Source organism: Cibotium barometz, chromosome 26, assembly GCF_041138505.1.
Source record: "Cibotium barometz isolate CiBa-2024 chromosome 26, ASM4113850v1, whole genome shotgun sequence".
In the NCBI taxonomy this organism is placed as follows: domain Eukaryota; kingdom Viridiplantae; phylum Streptophyta; class Polypodiopsida; order Cyatheales; family Cibotiaceae; genus Cibotium; species Cibotium barometz.
Window position 1 is genome coordinate 33,924,642 of NC_141071.1, and position 18,354 is coordinate 33,942,995.

General features: G+C 42.3%; 1 protein-coding gene across 1 annotated transcript; it reads right to left on the minus strand.

The window, feature by feature from the left end:
• Positions 1 to 17,254: 17,254 nt before the first annotated feature.
• LOC147623896 (dirigent protein 11-like) lies at positions 17,255 to 17,818 on the minus strand. Its single transcript, XM_086820823.1, has one exon. The coding sequence runs from the start codon at positions 17,816 to 17,818 to the stop codon at positions 17,255 to 17,257; it is 564 nt and encodes a 187-aa protein (XP_086676949.1).
• Positions 17,819 to 18,354: the final 536 nt, after the last annotated feature.

Here is an 18,354-nt window from a genome sequence, read left to right on the forward strand (position 1 = left end):
ACGTGAGATGTCCTCATCTCGCAGGTGGAGTATGGTCTTTTTCATCTTCTTCTTTTTCTTCAATCACTTTCAGCGTTACTGCTTTGGAAGTGGACGGTCGATTTGGGAACAACTCTCTTTGACTTTCCCTATTTTGAGGTAGAGGTCTTGCATTACTTTGGGTTGAATCTACAAGTTGGGTAGAGGGTCTACCTCTGGGATTTCCCTGATTTTGGCAGATAGAACCCTGATTACTCTGGAAGGAAGGGGCTCGAGTCTGGAATCTTGATCCCTGATATTCTTGTCCTGAAAACCTTGATCCAAAAGGAGTTGGGAAATCCATGCTGCGATGTCCAAATCCTTGACAGTTATAGCATTTCACTCTCTTGCTTAAGGGTGGAACTTCTGAAGTTGAAATCCAGGGAATAGAGTCTCGAGAAAAGGACATTTCTTCCATTCTGGAACTTCCCATATCCTGGGTTTGACCCTGATATCTCTTAGGCGGAGGAAGGTTGGAATCACCTTCTGGGAATAAAAACCTTTTGAAAGGTGATGGTGCTGGCTTTGGTGGGACTCTGACATCAAAGGCTTTGGCGAAATCCTTCGCCATCCGAACTGCTTCGGCCATGGAAATAGGTTTGGCATTCTTGACTAAAGTATCTAATGGCTCGTTCATTTCCCGAATGAACCTGGCCATCAGCTGCTCTTCATCCAATTGAGGGAAATATTTAAGGAGAAGGGCAAAAGCCTGATGGTACTCTTCAATTTTTTGGGTTTCCTGTTTTAGTTCCAAGAACTCATTCATCTTAATTTCAAGAAAGCCTGGGGGACAAAACCTCTTTCTGAGGTAAGCCTTGAGATCGCGGTCCAGGTTTGGGTATTTCGGTCGAGACAATTTGTCTCGCAGTGGTTTCTCCATGCCACTCTAGCTGTCTCCGCTATCTTTAGTCTTGCAAGAGCCATTTTGCTCTTCTGATTGTACGCGGTGACATCAAAGTATTCTTCCATTGATTCGATCCACTTCTCCACAGTCTCGCCCAAGTTTTTCCCTTCACCCTTGAAAGGTTCAGGCTGCGAACTATGAAGAGTTTTATGAACATCCAGGTCGAGTTCTTCTTCATCGAGTTGGGGGTTAACATTTCTACCACGACGACCTCGATCCATGTTCTTATCAATACAAAAATTCTCATTAAGTCTCTTTATTTATGATTCAATTCGAATTTTTTTGATTCAACTAATTCCGGGTTCTCTAATTAGGTCGGCTCCTCACAGAGTCAAGGGTTAAAGATGCTCATATAGAACGCATTATTAGTTAACAATTCATTTAGAATATCTCATTAATATCTTTATCACAATAATGGTCCATGAGACTAAATTTTTCCATCTGAACAGTCCTCCATGGGGATTTCAAATTTTCAGATTTTTAATTTATCAACCCTTAACTTGATCTACTGATCAAAAGTTAACAGTAGCAATCTACCAGCACAATCCACTAATCTGATAGTGATTGGCTGAAGTTCAAGGTGTTAATGAAAATAACACCATTTGAACCAACTCGGGAGGGTTTTACCAGAGGCCTAGTCGGTTGTCACACCAAACAAAGTAATATTATTTACCATACCCTCTTTGAGCACCTCGCCTGGAATTAGAAGAACTGCTACCTTTGGCTGGAGAGGGCACCTTGTGGTCTAACGTGGCACAGTACACCAAGTAAGCCAATCCACAATTGGCTAACCTATGGAAATGAGAATGGTAACATTTATGATCAGTTATTGCTTTCACAGGTGGAGGAAGACTCACCCAGTCCAGACCAGAGGGGGGTATACAACAATTATCACAGATGATCCACACCCTAGGCTCAAAGATTTTGGCATACAGCCAGACTCGAGAAAGGCATTCCTCACAATTTGAGAATACAGCCATGAATATATTTGTGCGCCACCGACTTAACGAGTTGATCCCTTGTACATGCCACTAAAGTGGAGATGGACACCTCTAGAATTTCAAGAGGCCAAGCAGCCCAGCGAGATTCACATGTCTGTTAAATCTTTCCAATCTTCATGCCAGCTACATTTACAAACATAAGGGAATAAAGAAAGTAGATGCTGAATTGGATATATACAGGCATGGGGCTGTATCCCAGAGACCCAGCAATAGTGGCTAGTGTTAGATTCTTAAAATTGCTCATGGTCCTGATTGATCAACCCAAGGGAATGCTATGATGGGTATAATGCTGAGCAGCTGCTTGACATGAATTAAGCACCCTCAGGAATGATGTTGTACTATCATCACCTAAGGTGTCTTCCTATCTACATGCATGTCACATTCGAAGACATGGTCGACACCAGGTTCTCAAGATAACACTCAACATTTAGAAAAAACCTAAAAAATATTCAATCATGTCGTCACTTCTACCGTCATCATGAGTTCAGTGACCAAGTCTTTCAACCTCAGTAATAGGTTATGAGGACAAAACCTACATCAATTAGGGGGGGGATGTTAATCCCATTTTGGATTAATAAGTATGTTCTTCCAATTGAGGAAATTAATAAGTGTCATGCTGCAAAGGCACTGTAAAAGTTATACATTATGAGATATTGGCCACCCTAGGACTTAGTTAAGTAATTTTTGGGCACCCAAGGGTGAATAAGGATCAATTGTATATAAGGCATTTTCTCATAATGAAAGGACACAATCCTTCTTTGTGTTATTGAGATCTCTTCTTTGTGTCTTGAGAGAGATTGAGAGAGAGCATTCTAGCACTTGTGCCTCTTCTATGCTTGTATGTTGCATGCTTGTGTTGGAGAGTGAGAGAGAGTGATTGCTTTATGATATGGTGCGAGTGACTCTATGGTGGTAGCGTGGAGGTGGAGCTTGGAGGATTGGAGCTTAATAAGTGAGCTTGGAGGCCTCAAGGGACTCAAGTTTGAAGTATTGGTAAGTGCCCTACGACAATTGTGTTCCATTGCTCTTCCCTTAGGTGAATGCATTGAGTTCCCTTAGGTGAATGCATTGAGTTACCTCTTGGAGGTGTGGTAGCCCATAACAGACACCAAGATCCTAGCTCCAAGGGAACCTATCAAACCTGCTCCTATCCTCAGTCCATCAGCTGACACCTTTGGAGACCTATTCACACTCCAAACTCTCCAATTTGACCTAGCTGACCTCTCAAGCTGTCCTCCCAGGTTAGCACTAACCTCCAACACCTCTAATCTTCCACTTATATAGCCCAACCGACCTTAGCTAATAGCTAACTAGAAACCTCTCCAACTAACACAGAGCTGGTCAGATTCTGATTGTAAACTGATTCGAAAGCTTGCTTTTGATCCTAGTTACATATATGTCCGCATGACTCTAGAATGTCCTCCAACTATCAACAAACCTCAATACCTTGCTTCAAAACCTCTCTGTACCCAACAACACTCATTTCTTGACTTGAATACACCTTAGTGGTCTCAGAACTATCTAAAATTTGACTCAAAATGCTGACGCTTGTCCCTAGTCATTTGTCCCTAGTCAGATAAATTTCTTTCAGGTCCTTAAACCTTCCTCCAACATCAACTAGTCTTAAGCTCACAATCCAAACAACAGAAGTAAGGCACCATGGCACAAAATCTCATCAATTGACACAGAACTCAAGCTCCACTCACTATATTCTTCATTGAAACAAAACCATACAGTCTCAACATCCCTGAGACTTGGGGCTCAAAGAAAAAAGAAGAAAACACAAACTTTTGAGTTCCTTCACTGATAGACCTCAACAACAGCTCTTCACAACATCATCTTCATCCACCACAGCAAACTAGCATCCCGATGTTATGCAACAACAGCTACTATAGTTGAGTAGGCATAGTCTATACCAAGTATCTAACACAACTGCTGCATAGAAATCCTAGGGGACACACCTCCTAGCTGACTCTAGCTCCCTCTACTTGGATCCAATCAAGCCTTGTCACACTGCATTGTTCTCCATGACCTTTGACATCTGCAAGATCTCCAGCTTGTTGTGACCTCAACCAAGAAAATGAAATTGCAGGAGACACACTCCATTGCAGTCTCTCTCTTACTCTCCTCTATGGTAGTCTCTAGCCACCACTCTACATATATCCAAAAAAATAAATTGTCCTTCTTGAACCCCGTCACACTGCCTCACTTTCTTCTGGAACAATTGCTGCCCAGCTTCCTCATTCTCCCACATGCTTTTTATTTTTGTTTCACACGCCTGCACCATTCTACTTGGCCACACCATTTTTTTTGCCACCTTGGATTCATCTCATACTATCATATGTACATTGCATTTACCTATACATCATGATTTGAGTGGGCTCAGGATTTTCCTAACAACGTGTATGGTTGCATATGTGCTTGTGTTGGTGGCTGTACATATCATTGTGCATGTGCCCATGTGTATAGCTACAACTATGGCCATGCATACACATGTACTAAAAAAAACAAAGAGCTCTCCTTGAGGATGCACCATGTAGCCTACAAGGAGAGCTCTTTGGTTTTCTTTAATGCATGTCTTGGTATGCACAAAATTTTCATGATGGAGTGCCCAACATAGGCATATCCATCTCGATGGCTAGTCTCCGAAAAACATGCAACATAACTAAAGTAGAGACATACTTGCAAATAAAAAAGACACTTGAAACAAAATCATGTGTATTTATGAAACTATTTAGTTCAAAAACTCATGGTCTATATAAAATATACATGGAAAAATGTAAAGGGACTGATGGGCCTAGGCTAGGTCATTCTCCTCATCATCCTCGCATTGCTCTTCCTCATCTTCTAGATCTTCTTGGTCTCCCTACACATCCGTGCACAAAAAATGAATACACACCCTACATCAATGTAAATACAATTCACTAATATCATTTAGTTACTCACCTCTTCGTTGGCAAAGGCTCCTATTACTTGAGTCCACTCATTGTGATGACCCCATGCCGATATCCAAAAAATGATTCCAAGCATCTATATCACAATGTTCTCTATGGTAAATTGACACCTACTTTATTTGCTTGATGACCCACAATTTCCTCCAATATATAAGAGACAAGATAAATTTAGCCATAAAATTTAGATAAAAGATATGAGTTTTGTAGTTAAGTGTACGTACAAATCTATCTTTTCATGCATCTAACCCCCAATGTACTACTCCCTACTATTGGAGTTGTCCTTGGAGTTGCACTTGATGCATTGTGGCATGTTAGGGGAATATAATCCTAGCTCTCACTTCTTGCAATGCATGGAGTCACTTCCTTTCATGTACTGCCTTGAAGGGCCATGATTTTTGGCTAGTGCCCTTGCATTATTACAAATTTGAGACCTATTGTTGTTGAGAAATCTTATGTAATGGCTTCGGACCCAATCGCGTGAGAAATGATGGTTCTATGGATTGGGGAAGCGCTCATGTAGAGTCTAGATGTAGTCGAGGTCCCTCTACCTCTGGTTTTCAAAGTTGATGAATAAGCTTTTGTATATAATATTATGTAACTATTTCAACTGGGTATCCATAAGAGTTATCTTTTGTATCTATAATTGACCCCCCTATGTACTGTGAGACATGATAGTAAAGGCCCTCCTCATTGGCCTTGACATTGGACTCTGGCTCAAGCATGGGAGGTAACAACTCTGCCACACCCCCACGAGACTCACTGCCACTATGTCAAGGACATCGAGAGTCCCTCGATCTTGTAGACCCTCCACTATGTCAATGGCATCTAGCGGAGGTTGACTCACATGTGTGATGTGGAGATTAAAAACTGTTCGGAGGATTGGACGACTGTGTAGAGTGTGCACTATTGTCTTTGGTGCCATGGGCGGCACACTCGTAAACTGTGGTGAGGGATAGTAAGACATAGCGGAGGTTGACTCACATGTGTGATGTGGAGATTAAAAACTGTTCGGAGGATTGGACGGCTGTGTAGAGTGTGCACTATTGTCTTTGGTGCCATGGGAGGCATCTAGCGGAGGTTGACTCACATGTGTGATGTGGAGATTAATAACTGTTCGGAGGATTGGACGACTGTGTAGAGTGTGCACTATTGTCTTTGGTGCCATGCGTAAACTGTGGTGAGGGATAGTAAGACATAGGTGGGGTGTAAATACCCAAATGGGCCATATCCTCAAGAGTGTTCCTTATGGTCAATGTCTTACATGAGGTGGGCCATCCCCTCCTATATCTGATACAATCAGAGCACCAGGGGGGCTCTATAAGAATAGGGATTTGTGAAGAGGAGGGTACTTGTTGGGATTGTATGAGAAAGAAAAATGAGTGGATTGGCATGGAAAATTTAAAAAAGCAAGACAAATAGTAAAGTACATAGATGTAAGAGAGGAGCTTAACGTACTGTAAAGAAGTCCATATAGCTATTTGGGGTTGGGGTGTCGGCATCACTAGAACCTAGTGGGGTGTAAGATGACTCTAGAATCTGGTTTCCATATAGAGGTGGGGGCGATGAATTGTCCATTTCTCTCTACAATTGTTGTGGAATTTACCTTTTTACAAAATATCCCCATAGTGATAGTCATCATTAAAAGAAAAATTATTTTATTATTAGGTAGCATGTAGGAGTTACAATGAAAAATCTAGTTGCTTGTCTTGTTTTTCAATACAAATAATAAATCAAATTTTGTATAAAAGAAATTATCATCAGAATGCAATGCCACCAAAGGGAGAGGTCATGGCTACTGTTTTGAATTACAAAAATCAAGAATTACCGCTAACGTCTATGTCATCTAATATCTAAAACTTAAAAAAAAAATCATTGCTAGTGGTGGATGCACACATTGTGGTTCATAAACACGAAAAACTCACAAGTACACAAAGTACATATGCTTGCATGCCAAGAATGCGTGGCTTTGATGCTTGCCTATAATGAAAGTCATTGCATGTCTTGAATGTCTTGCAACACAATGGACATATCATATGCCTTGCAATCAACATATCATATGTCTCACTCCTCTTAGTTTAGAGATAGATTTCTTTATTATAAAAAAAAACATGTTCATTCTTCTTAACCACAATCTTTGAGAATGAAGCAAAATAGAAGATAGGGTAGTGGTGGGCGCATACCTTTTTAGAGTGCCCATATGGGATAAGGGAAGCTCACAATGCATGTGTCCAAGATGATCCAATAATACTTACTATATAAAAAGAAGAATAAGAAAAGGCATAAATACAAAGTTAGTGGTCTACCCAAACCGGATATGCATTGAGAAGCATGAAGTCAAGGCTGTGGAGGTAAGTCATATTCCTATTGCTATTGATACATGTTGCAATCTTGTGAACCAAATGAATCTACTTGTAGCCCTCCCCACCACCACTGAGACAAAGCATGGCCAAATGGTTGAACGAGAGAACTTTTTACCCTTGTTGCAGGTGCAAGAGGCAAGTCATGCATGCTCAACAAATCACACGATAACACATGGGTGAATAGGAAGAATGGGATGCCCCACAATCAGACTCTTTGGCCAATGGAGATGATTTGGATGAGGAGGAAGTTCATCAAAGAGAACGTTGGTGTTGGAGGTTTGTTGTTGGAGGTTTAACACAAATCCGTTTTTTTGAGTAGAAAATGATATTTTTGATATACAGATATACTAACATGGAGTTTTTCATCAATAAATTGCATTTATGAGAAAAAATTTTAAAAAATAGGGGTCCCACAATTTTAGGATCTCATGGATGTAGTGGTTCCTGACAGTTAGTTATGTTTATAGGGTTGTGGAGACCTGACAATTAGTTATGAATGTACTATCTCCTGATAGGCTTCTGATGTGACCCTTGAATTACAAGCTTTTTGGAGGGAAAAAAATATTTCATCATACATATTGCTTAGGTGGTGTTTTCTCCACCTCAAAATGTTAAAAAATGGAAAATTAAAATTTTTTGCTTTTTGGGGCCCACCTAAACACGAGAGTGTTTTGCTGATGAGGAAGGGAGATATGGTGGGAGTTAATGAGGAAAGAGATTTCAAACTGACAACAAAGATTCAATTTGTAGAGAGTGAAGATAAAAAATTTAAAAAGTAAGAGAGAAAGTATGAGAAAAGTAAAAAAAGTAAGAGAGAGAGTATGAGAATATTCCCTTTAAAAAGTGAAACTAGGGGGGTATGGCTTATGTGGGGTCTGGGAAATATCTGGAGGAGCAAGGCAAAGAGGACAAAACCTGACAACCCCCCCAGATACCCAACAAAGAATGGAGCTACACTCCCCCAACACCCCAAAGGAGAAGGCACTAGTAGATAGGAATGTGTGCTATGAATCTTTCCGACAAACGCGGTGCTGCAATGATGGAGTGCTGATGATGTATACACACACAAATGTTAAATAAGCTTTGTGCTAAATGACAAAAGAGCAAGATGATACTACAACACCAATGAACGAGGCAAGATATAACGTGCAATGTGCCTTGTATATTGAATTCGATGTGCGTGTATTTGATTCATAAAGCAAATTTATGTAGCTTTTATATGAGAAAAAGAGAGAGATCTTATCTAGCCACTTTTTGCTTGATGTTGACGAAGCTTTTGCGCGCTTGTTGTTGCCGATGATGCTCTCCACGAGAAACAATGCCCTCACGGCCCTCAAGGATTGAATTCTACAATACTTTCAATTTTTGAATACAAACAACTTACGAGGCTTGCTAACACGTGACTATGTGAGTGGGTGAGTGCGAAGCTATGTTATTGTTTGCTGCTGTTGAGAATCGCACTTGCTTCTTTATTACAAATATCTTCTCCTCTTCCGCTTCTCGCTTCACATGCAAGGAAAAGAAATAATGTTTTTATGCTTTTTCTTTTTTTTAAAAAACCCCTTTTTCCCCTTGGTCAAGTGAAAGAGGGAATAGCCCCTTTTAACAACGTTTTTTTTTAAAAGAAAAGCTTAGAAAAAAAAATATAATATGGATTTTTTTTCCTGCAATGCGGCCGGCATGAATCGTTCTCTCTCTCCTTTTCGCTCTTCCGCTTCTGGACACCAGAATGAGGGTGCCTCTTTCTCCTTTTATGCGTGTGAGGGTTGGTGACTTTGTCTCCTTCTCCTTCATGATCTCTGTGCGACAGGCTAGTAATAGCGACTAGCAAAGCTTGCTTTACTCCTCTTGCTCGCAACATAACGGCCGGCAATAGGGAATGGCATTGCCTTAGCGAATGCATGTGGGTTGTGCTGGCGACGTTCGCTCCACGCATGCATGGTGGCGATTCATTTCCAACGCTGCTCGTCAATTTCTCCAAGCAAGCTAAGGTTTAAAGCCTTTGAAAATCAAAGTGGGCCAAGCCCTTAGTCTCACATGCTTGAGTGCGGTGCCTTGATGGAGGTTTTGCCTGCAAAATTAATGCTTGTGTGCCAAAATAAAGTGAGGGTACAAAGTGAAGGTAGGGCAAAAAAGATGCAACAGTGGCATCCTGCGGGGAAAGGTAGCTGGCTAGCGTGAGCCCAGAATATCCGGTTAGACTAGTGCCTTATCCATTGGGCTACAGGATCATGAGCAAATGGCTAGGATCTATAGTGAGAAAGGTAACATCTGACAAGTGAATCAATCGACGGGTTATGGATAGAATGAGAGAAGCAAAAGTGGAAGTATGAGATGACTTGAAAACCCTTAGAAGACTACCCAACTCCTCAACTCCCAAACACTTAAGGTCTTGCACTTTTTCCCAAGGATCAATGTCAAAGGAAGGGGTATCTACCAAGGCACAATCAAAATTTTGGGTAAAGAAACCAGAAAGGGCCATCAAAGCTAAGGAATCTGTAGCACGATTTTCATGACGAGGCAAGAAGTTCAAGGAAGAAGAGGTGAAATGAGTGAAGAGGTCACGGGCTAAAAGACTATAGTAGTGCATCAAAGGGTGCAGGGTGCGGGCTTGGCCATGAAACTGGTGGACCACGAGTCGTGAATCTCCATAGATATGAACATGAGATGCTCCCAAAAGAAGTATAACTCTTAAACCAATCAAAAGTGCTTGATATTCAGCAATGTTGTTGCTCAAATGATCTCCCAAAAGAACTGTCAAAAGAATAGCATTCTCTTTAGGTGGATATATGACAATGCCACAACTACCAAGTTTGTCCTTGCCCCTACATGCTCCATCAAAGTATAGACTCCAAAAAGGCGTGGTAGATTCAACGTCATCTCCAACTCATAAACGGAAAAGTCAATGCAATCACATCCAATAGGGCTTAATTTTATCAAAATTGGTTTTGGTAGAGAACCATGTCCCATCCATTTCTGCAAGCTGGACTTTATTGCGAGGATAAACCTCAACAATGCGATAAGGACCCGACTTCCCCACGGAAAAGCTCATGACGTGCATCATAGAGAAGAACCAATTGCCCTTTCTCAAAAGAATAGGTTTTAGCTTTCTTATCACGTTGCTTGATTTGACGTTTCTTAGCAACCTCTTGATGTAGATAGGCTCTCAATCTCCACTCATCTAGATGCTCCAAAGTGCCCAATCTCTCTTGCAAACTCTCCTCCAAAGGTAGTGTGTGCGCGTGCAAAAACCTTAAACTCGCCAACTCATGCTCACTAGGTGACACACATTGTTGCCCATAAACTAAATAGAAAGGAGTGAACCCTGTGGCTTCCTATAAAAGTAGTGTTATAAGCCCAAACAGATGCTGGCAACTTCTCATCCCAATCCCTTTTATGAGTGTCCACAGTTTTTCTAAGGAAAGTGACCAAAGTTTTGTTTGTGCTCTCCATTAGTAGAAGGTTTGTAGGGGGTGGTCTCACATGACGGATATTGAAATAAGTAGCGAGTTCCTCAATGACATCATTAAGAAAATGGATCCCCCTATCAGAAACTAGCTCAGCAGGTACCCCAAAATATGCTCAGTAAAAAATGTAGTAGTAGTGCGTGCATCATCTTTCCTCACAGCTCTAGCCTCACTCCACTTAGTTAAGTAATCCATAGCAACAATGATATAAGATTTCCCATGCCTGGAAGTAGGTGTAATAGGGCCCACATAGTCAATCCCCCACTTCTCGAAAGGAAAGGGAAACTAGAATAGGATTATTCTCAAGGCGGGTGGCTCTCTGGCAAACATCGCATCTTCTACACCACTCAAATGAATCTTTAAAAACAGATGGCCACCAATACCCAGCCCTCAAAATTTTCAATGCAGTGAGTTTCCCAATGAAATGACCTCCACATGCACTATCATGACACTCTTTCAAAATGTGTGGAATTTCCTCTCGTGCAACACATCGACGTTAAAATGCCCTCAAACCCCTTGTGGTACAAAGACCCATCAATGATAGTGAATTTCTGAGCATGCGTAACCAATCTCTTCTTCGCGGCTTTGCTCATGTTAGAAGGAAACTCAAGTGTGGACAAATAATGAGCAGTTTGGTCATACCACTCACGTGCATACTCAATGGGAAACAACTTAGGTGTAGGTGCAATAGGCTCATCTTTGCATGGGATTACATCAGCTAAGCAATCCACTAACTTTTGCAATGCAGGAGGTTTAGATTTAAGCTCATAGTCAAAGGCCTGCAACTCAACAATCCATCGTATAATACGCTCAGGGGGGGTCTAACTTATTCAATAAAAGGCGCAATGAATCTTTAGAGACATAGATGATGGTGTGCTGGTGGGTAGCCATATATGTGCAAAACTTCCTAGCACTCTCAGCAATTGCTAGACAAGCTCTCTCAACCCATGTGTAATGTGTTTCAGCATCTTTAAGCTTGCGGCTATAATATGCAATGGGGTGCATTTTTTTTATCATAAAGTTGTGCAATGCAAGCGGATATTACCAAATGAGAACAAGAAGAAAATAAATGAAAAGGCTTGGAAGCATCAGGTGGTTTGAGGATAGGGGCCGTAGTGAATGCACTTCTAAAAGAAGAGAAGGAATTTTGTTGAGGTTCCCCCCAAATGAACTTGTGCTCAACTTGCAGAAGTGTATTAAGTGGTAAAATAAGATGTGCCATATCCTTAATGAAGTGGCTATAGTGTTTATTAGCGGCTCCAAGAGAACCCCTTACTTGACGCACGGTAGTGGGTGGCAAAAATTCAAGAATAGCCTCAACTTTTTGGGGATCCATAGAAATGCTATGCTTGCTAATGAGGTGACCCAACAAAATGCCATAAGTGACCCCAAACACACACTTTTTTGCATTCAAAGCTATTGATTTTTCACGGCACTTGTGAAAGACATACCCGGTCTAAGGGCTGCAAAAAACAAGTTTATCATGCATGGTCCCAATCCCCAAATCATCCATGAAGATCTTTAAGAAATCGGTCAAATCATCACAAAAGGATTCATGCTTATAGCGCTGATATGAAGCACCCGCGTTGCAAAGCCCAAACGGCATGACATGATATGCATATGTGCCAAATATAGTGGTGAAAGTGGTTTTGAGCTTATCCTCATCAGTGATAGCCATCTGATTGTACCTAGAAAAGCAATCCAAGAAAGCATATATCTCCCTCCCCGCCAAAGAGTCAAGGATTTGGTCAATAAAAGGCAAAGGGTAGTAGTCCTTAATGGTGACTTTGTTAAGCTGCTTATAATCAACACATATGCAAAGCTGCTTATTCTTTTTAGGGACTACAACAATAGGAGACACCCATTCAGTGTTATCAACAGGAAAAATCAAACCAACTTCTAAAAGCTTTTTAATTTCCATGTAAACCCCCTCTCTATAATGCTCAGGCAATCTGCGCTGACGTTGGCGCATAGGTGTAGTGTCGAGTTTAAGAGGAATGCGGTGCACAACAAGCTCGGGTGGAAAACCTCTCAACTCGGTGTAATCCCATGCAAAGATGTCGTGATACTCCCGACATAAAGCAATAATCTCCTCCCTCAACGGTGGATCTAAAGAAGTTCCCAAAAGCACAACTTTCTCATCTCCCTTTATAGGAACTCTCACAGTATCCTCCTCTTTGGCCAAAGGTGGAGTCTCCTCATCATCATCAAGGGTAATCTCAATAGAATCAGGGTAAATGCAATAGGAACTCGGTGTACATGAAGAGGTAGAACTCGGTCATCATCCCCATCACTCTCAACATCAGTAGTAACCCCAGGACTCACAATAGAAGAAGGGTAAGCCAAAAGAACCGCTCGGGAAGATCCTCTACCAAGAAGCAACCGCCCCCTAGGAATGTCAATAACACAATCAGTATTCCATATCCAAGGTTTCCCTAAAAGAAGCTGGTACTGGCTAGGTCCTGGACTAAGCCGTAAAACATAACAATCAATCTCCACCATACGCCCAGTGACAGTGTGACTGGCAAACCCTGGATGAAACCCTTAGCTCTCACTGGTCGATGATCACCCATACGCAAACTAGTAGCAGGAACTCCATTGAAAGATAACCCCAGCTTGGATAAGGTAGAATAACTCAAAACATTGACGCCTGATCCTCCATCAACAATAGCATGTGGAATCACTAGTTGGTGGATCATGCACTCCACTCGAGGACACTCATGCTCAAGAAGGGAATTCACTTTCTAAACAACAGGAAGATTAGGACCCACTCCCTGGGAAGAACTCAAAGCTCTGCAGTACCTCCTCAAAAGGGCTCGGCTCTAGAAGGAGAAGTGAGAAGGAATTGTGGAAGGGACATGGAGAGCTCTACTCGATTAAGAGTAGAAACAAGGTCAAAAGAAAGAATGGGGGAAAACAACTTACTTGGTGTAGGGCGTGGACGAATGTGGCGAGGTCGAGGTAAAGGGTCGGCAACAAGAACAGCAACATGGGTGGGTCGGTGAGTAGCAACAACAGGTTTGGGATCTCCCTCCTCACCAACAACCTTCTCTTTCCCCTTTCATGTGATGGTGGCTTGCACGGGTGATGAATCTAACTCAATCATATTAATCGAAGGGTTCTCAGTGGTGGTAGGTGGTGCAATAGACGAAGCAACTACTGGAGAACTAGGAGACCCCCTTTGAAGAAGTGTCCAACTAGGACCTGGGGGTTTCTCGATACCAATACAATGATTAACGGGGCCGGGGGGTGGCAAAGTGGTGCTCCTATTCATCAAATGGTGCATCTTAATGTAACACATATCCTCTGTGTGCCCCCTACCCAAACATTTCTCATAAGTGCAAATAATAGTGGGGCAATCTTTGGAAAGATGGCCGAATACATGACAAGCTCGACACACCATGTTGGTGGGATTAGGTTCAGGGCGACGTGCAAACAACAAGTTTTGTTGGCGCTTTAGAAAATTCACATCAAGAGTTACAGCCTTCACATTTTTATTAAGTTGGTTCATGTAATTTGTCATCATGTTTTTCAAATCCCCAATACTAGACGCGGTGCTTTCATACCCATCCCCCCCGTTGTGATGTGCTGGTGGTGGAGTGGTAGAAGTAGAATCAGGGTAAGTCACATACGCTGATGGAGCATGAGGGGTAGGAACATGATTTTGTGAAGAGGCTAGAAGGTGAGGTGCTAAAGGCAAAAGAGGTGGTGAGGTCACTTGAAGGTAAGGTGGTACAACGGGTGGGAATTGGAATGGTTGAGTTGGTTGAAGTTGAGGCACATACGATGAGGTTGGCCAAGGTTGCTGTGGGGAGGGCGAGACGGGAGTATGTGGTGCTAGCCATGGATAATACGAGGGAGATGGAGTCGTGGCCTGTTGTGGCTCGTAAACACATCGATAAGAGCTCTCCACATTAATGGCAAAAGTGATGGCCGTATTCAAGTCATTCGGGGCTTGAGCTCTAACCAAAATTTGGATGCTAGGGTGTATGCCTCGTAGAAACGAGTCCATGATGGTGAGCGGGTCGATGTTAAAAACGGGAGTGTAATGATCAACAAAGTTCATGAACGGTACCTCGTGGCCGCTTGTTCCACGGTCTCATGCGGGTGATTTTGCTTGAATGAGCGTAATTGCTCAAAAAATGCAAAGAAGTTTGGAGGTTTGCAAAATTCAACCAAGAATTTTTGCTCAAAATCGGCAAAGTTTGGGATGGAGTTTGGTTGTTGCTTGGCAAACCAATTTGAGGCCTCACCTTTGAGTGTAGTGCTAAAGTAATTCATCACATGCCCTTCCTCGATGATGTGTGAGGCCAAACAAGCAATTTTGAAATTGTTTAGATGAGCGGTGGGATCCTCCAACGGTGTCCCATAGAATGTGGGGCATGGGATGAGGGGTGCTTGAGTGTGGCGCCTTGATGGAGGTTTTACCTCCAAAAAAATGCTTGTGTGCCAAAACAAAGTGAGGGTACAAAGTGAAGGCAGGGCGAAAAAAATGCAACATGTGGTAAGGCAAAAAATAGGGGTCATCATAGCCTTCGTCTCCCTTAAGCCCAACTTTTCAAGCTCTAATCGCTTAAAAGTAGGAATCCTTAGGAGGCCCTTTTTGGGTCAAGAAAAATCCTAATGCTGGATGGTCATCATTGTCTAGTGCTTCCCCTGTATGGAAGTTGGCGTTATAGGTCTCGGTGAAGTAGAGGCAGTTCAACAAGTCTGGCTCCCAAGGCTCCAAAAAATAGGCAGGCTTCCAAGCCCCAACAACTGCTCCAACTTTGTGGGACGATTGCAGGGTCTGCGGGGGTCATTCCCTTGTCGGCCATGCCAGTTTGGGTTTCCATTGGAAGGTAGGTAACTGATGAGTGACATGAGGTGGGAGTTGGGGTTGGGGAGATTTGGGGATCCAAATATAACGATTGCTGTCGTAGATGTGTTGGGCTTATACGAGAGGTTTGGGAATCCACTTGGGGGTTGGTTTTGGGCACGACTGAGGGTTTGATTGAGGATAGTGATTGAGGATAGGGATGCCATGGAGAGCATTTGGGTTTGCATCTATCTTGTACCTGGTAGGCTTGTGATTGGCGAATTGGTTGCTCTAAGTGGCAGATAAAGCAAGCTGCCAGATTCAACCTAGGCTCCAGTTTTCGAGAATAGTTACTTTTTTATAGCTGTTTACTAGAGGTGTTGAGAAGGAAAATATCGTCTTGATGGCTACTAGGGGCACTTCTCGAACTTAAAACCAAGATGCAATCGATGCAGCTATAGTGGGAATGTTGCTTGATCCTAAACGAGGTGGCTTTGGGGTCTTGCCTTGACCTTCATGTGACCAAAGTATCAATGTGTCATGGAGCTTACATGTGAAGCACCATTTCTTGCCTTCTAATCCTATTGACAAAAGAATGGCTCTCACTTACTTCGATTTCGAAGGAAAGATGCCCAAGGTACCCATGAATCTTGGATAATAGCATTCAAGCAATCTGTATTATATCTAATTTTGTACTTAAAAAAAGGAAGCTTGTCGTTTTGATGAATTACATGCTAGTTGAATGGTATGAATTCGGAGTTTCATGTCATATGAAAAGTAGCTTGAAAAACTACTTGTCACTTGAAATTTTAAGGAACTCGTCAAATTTTGGCCCTGATTGCATGCACATGACTAGAGCGTGACTCATGAGTGATTATGTACTCTCTTCTTTTTTTTTATTTTAGAGGAACCATAATTGTTCTCTTACGTGTGTGATAGCATTGTACTAGCACAGATTGAACTAACACTAATTTCCTAATATGCAAGGCAAAAAATACGAACATCTTACTCCAATAGGCCGTTCTTCTACACGTGTAATATCACAAATTGAACTAACACTAATTTCCTCACATGCAAAAAGTAACAACAAATACTTGAAAAAATGTTTTTTTCAACCCTTTATAAAATGAAAGGCTTAACTAGGATGTAAACTTAAAAAATACTAGAAATTGTACAAATGTATAGATTTTTATAACTGAGATGTACAAATTTCAAGGGTGAAATTCCAACCACCATTTCAAAACTTCAGCAGAGAAAATTTTATGTGAGGGCACTACAAACCGGGTTATCTGAGAGCACTGATACGAACATCTTATCACCTAAACCGTTGAATCAAGCTCTTCGCCTTTCCGTTGAAGCGTGCTCCTTCAAAAGAAGCATGGCTCGTATCGACAGTCCATACGCTACGTTACTGCTTAAATACTCACACATTAGAGGCACAAAACCTGCTGTTATAATCAAACCCGGCAAATTAACGCAAGCATGATAGGCCGCAGGCAGTGACAAATTATTACTAATTAACGTTGTACATGCACTATTGCTAATAACCGCGACAACCTTGTTATATAGTATGTCGAAATAGCGATACATTAAAGGCGCTGCTTGCACAATGGGCGTTGCGAGTGCAGCTTAATCCTACCATAGCGCATAATCAAAGCCCTTATTAGATAATAGATGCAGTGCCACAAAAGTCCCTGTTTGTTCAAGAAGGAACACCACACCACAGTGCAGGTGCCCAGTGGGGCATATCAGCTAATAAGGAGGCCAGAAGACGTTGATATCCAAGCGTAGCGTCTGATTGAAGGTTGTGATGTCCACGGGCACAACGGTAACGGTGCCTTGAGCGAAGAGAAAGCTGCCGGTGCCGCCCACAATGGCCGTGGGAGTGGGTGCCGCGCCATATGAGAACAGGCCCATGATGGCGAGGGAGCCCTGCAGGCCCATAGTTGAGCTCAGGTTGAGACTAAGGGTGAAGGAGCCAAAATAGACGAAACCCTCGGAGGAAGTGGAGACGGAGGTGCCCGTGAGGGTGCCCACGAGCGGAGAGGTGAGCTCAGGGCCGGTTGTGACGGGGTCATTGGCCAGGAAGATGCTGCCCAATGGGGCGGTCGTGGGGGTGAGGGCGCCCGACACCACGCCTGGAACGATTTCAATGTCCGTCACGTTTAAGTCGTGAAAGAAGACATGGAACTTCTTGTGCCTGTGCAGGCGACGGCCCAATTGCCCAGGGTGGTGATGATCATGAGCAGCTGCTGCGCTGCATATCATCACGAGAACGACTAGCTTGCAGAAGGCCAGCCCTAAACCATTAGCCATTCTCGATATGCGAACTAGCCAATCAACCCTTGGCTTGATTTATAGAATTTCAGCGGGATCTTTTGATTAAATAAATGATAAGCATACTCCAATTTTCTTTACAAAAAGCTTGGCCCACGCTCTGGGGCCAGAAGTCAGTTCTGGCCAACCCCTTTTCTTTTTGTACCTCCCTCATTAATGACAGGTAGAGGCTTCATTGAATGGTGAAACTGATGAGAAGTCAGGACCAGGTTCAGGGAATTCTTAGGCACCTACCAATTCTAGAGATAAACTTTTTTTCCAGAAAGTGAGAAAAAAGACAAGTAGGAGTACAATCGGTTTCTCCCTATTCAAAATCACATTATTAACTGGTTTTTAAGTTACAAAAACTTAAAAGTTTGATCGGTTTTGTAAAGATGAGAGTAAATTCAATCAGCTTTTTTGAATTTTAGCCAGTGCAAAATACATTTAAAATACACTAGCATCTTCAAGGCTTTTGTGCCAAGCAATAACATCAAACCGAACCAAGAAGAGGCCACACCATGGAGTTATAGCAC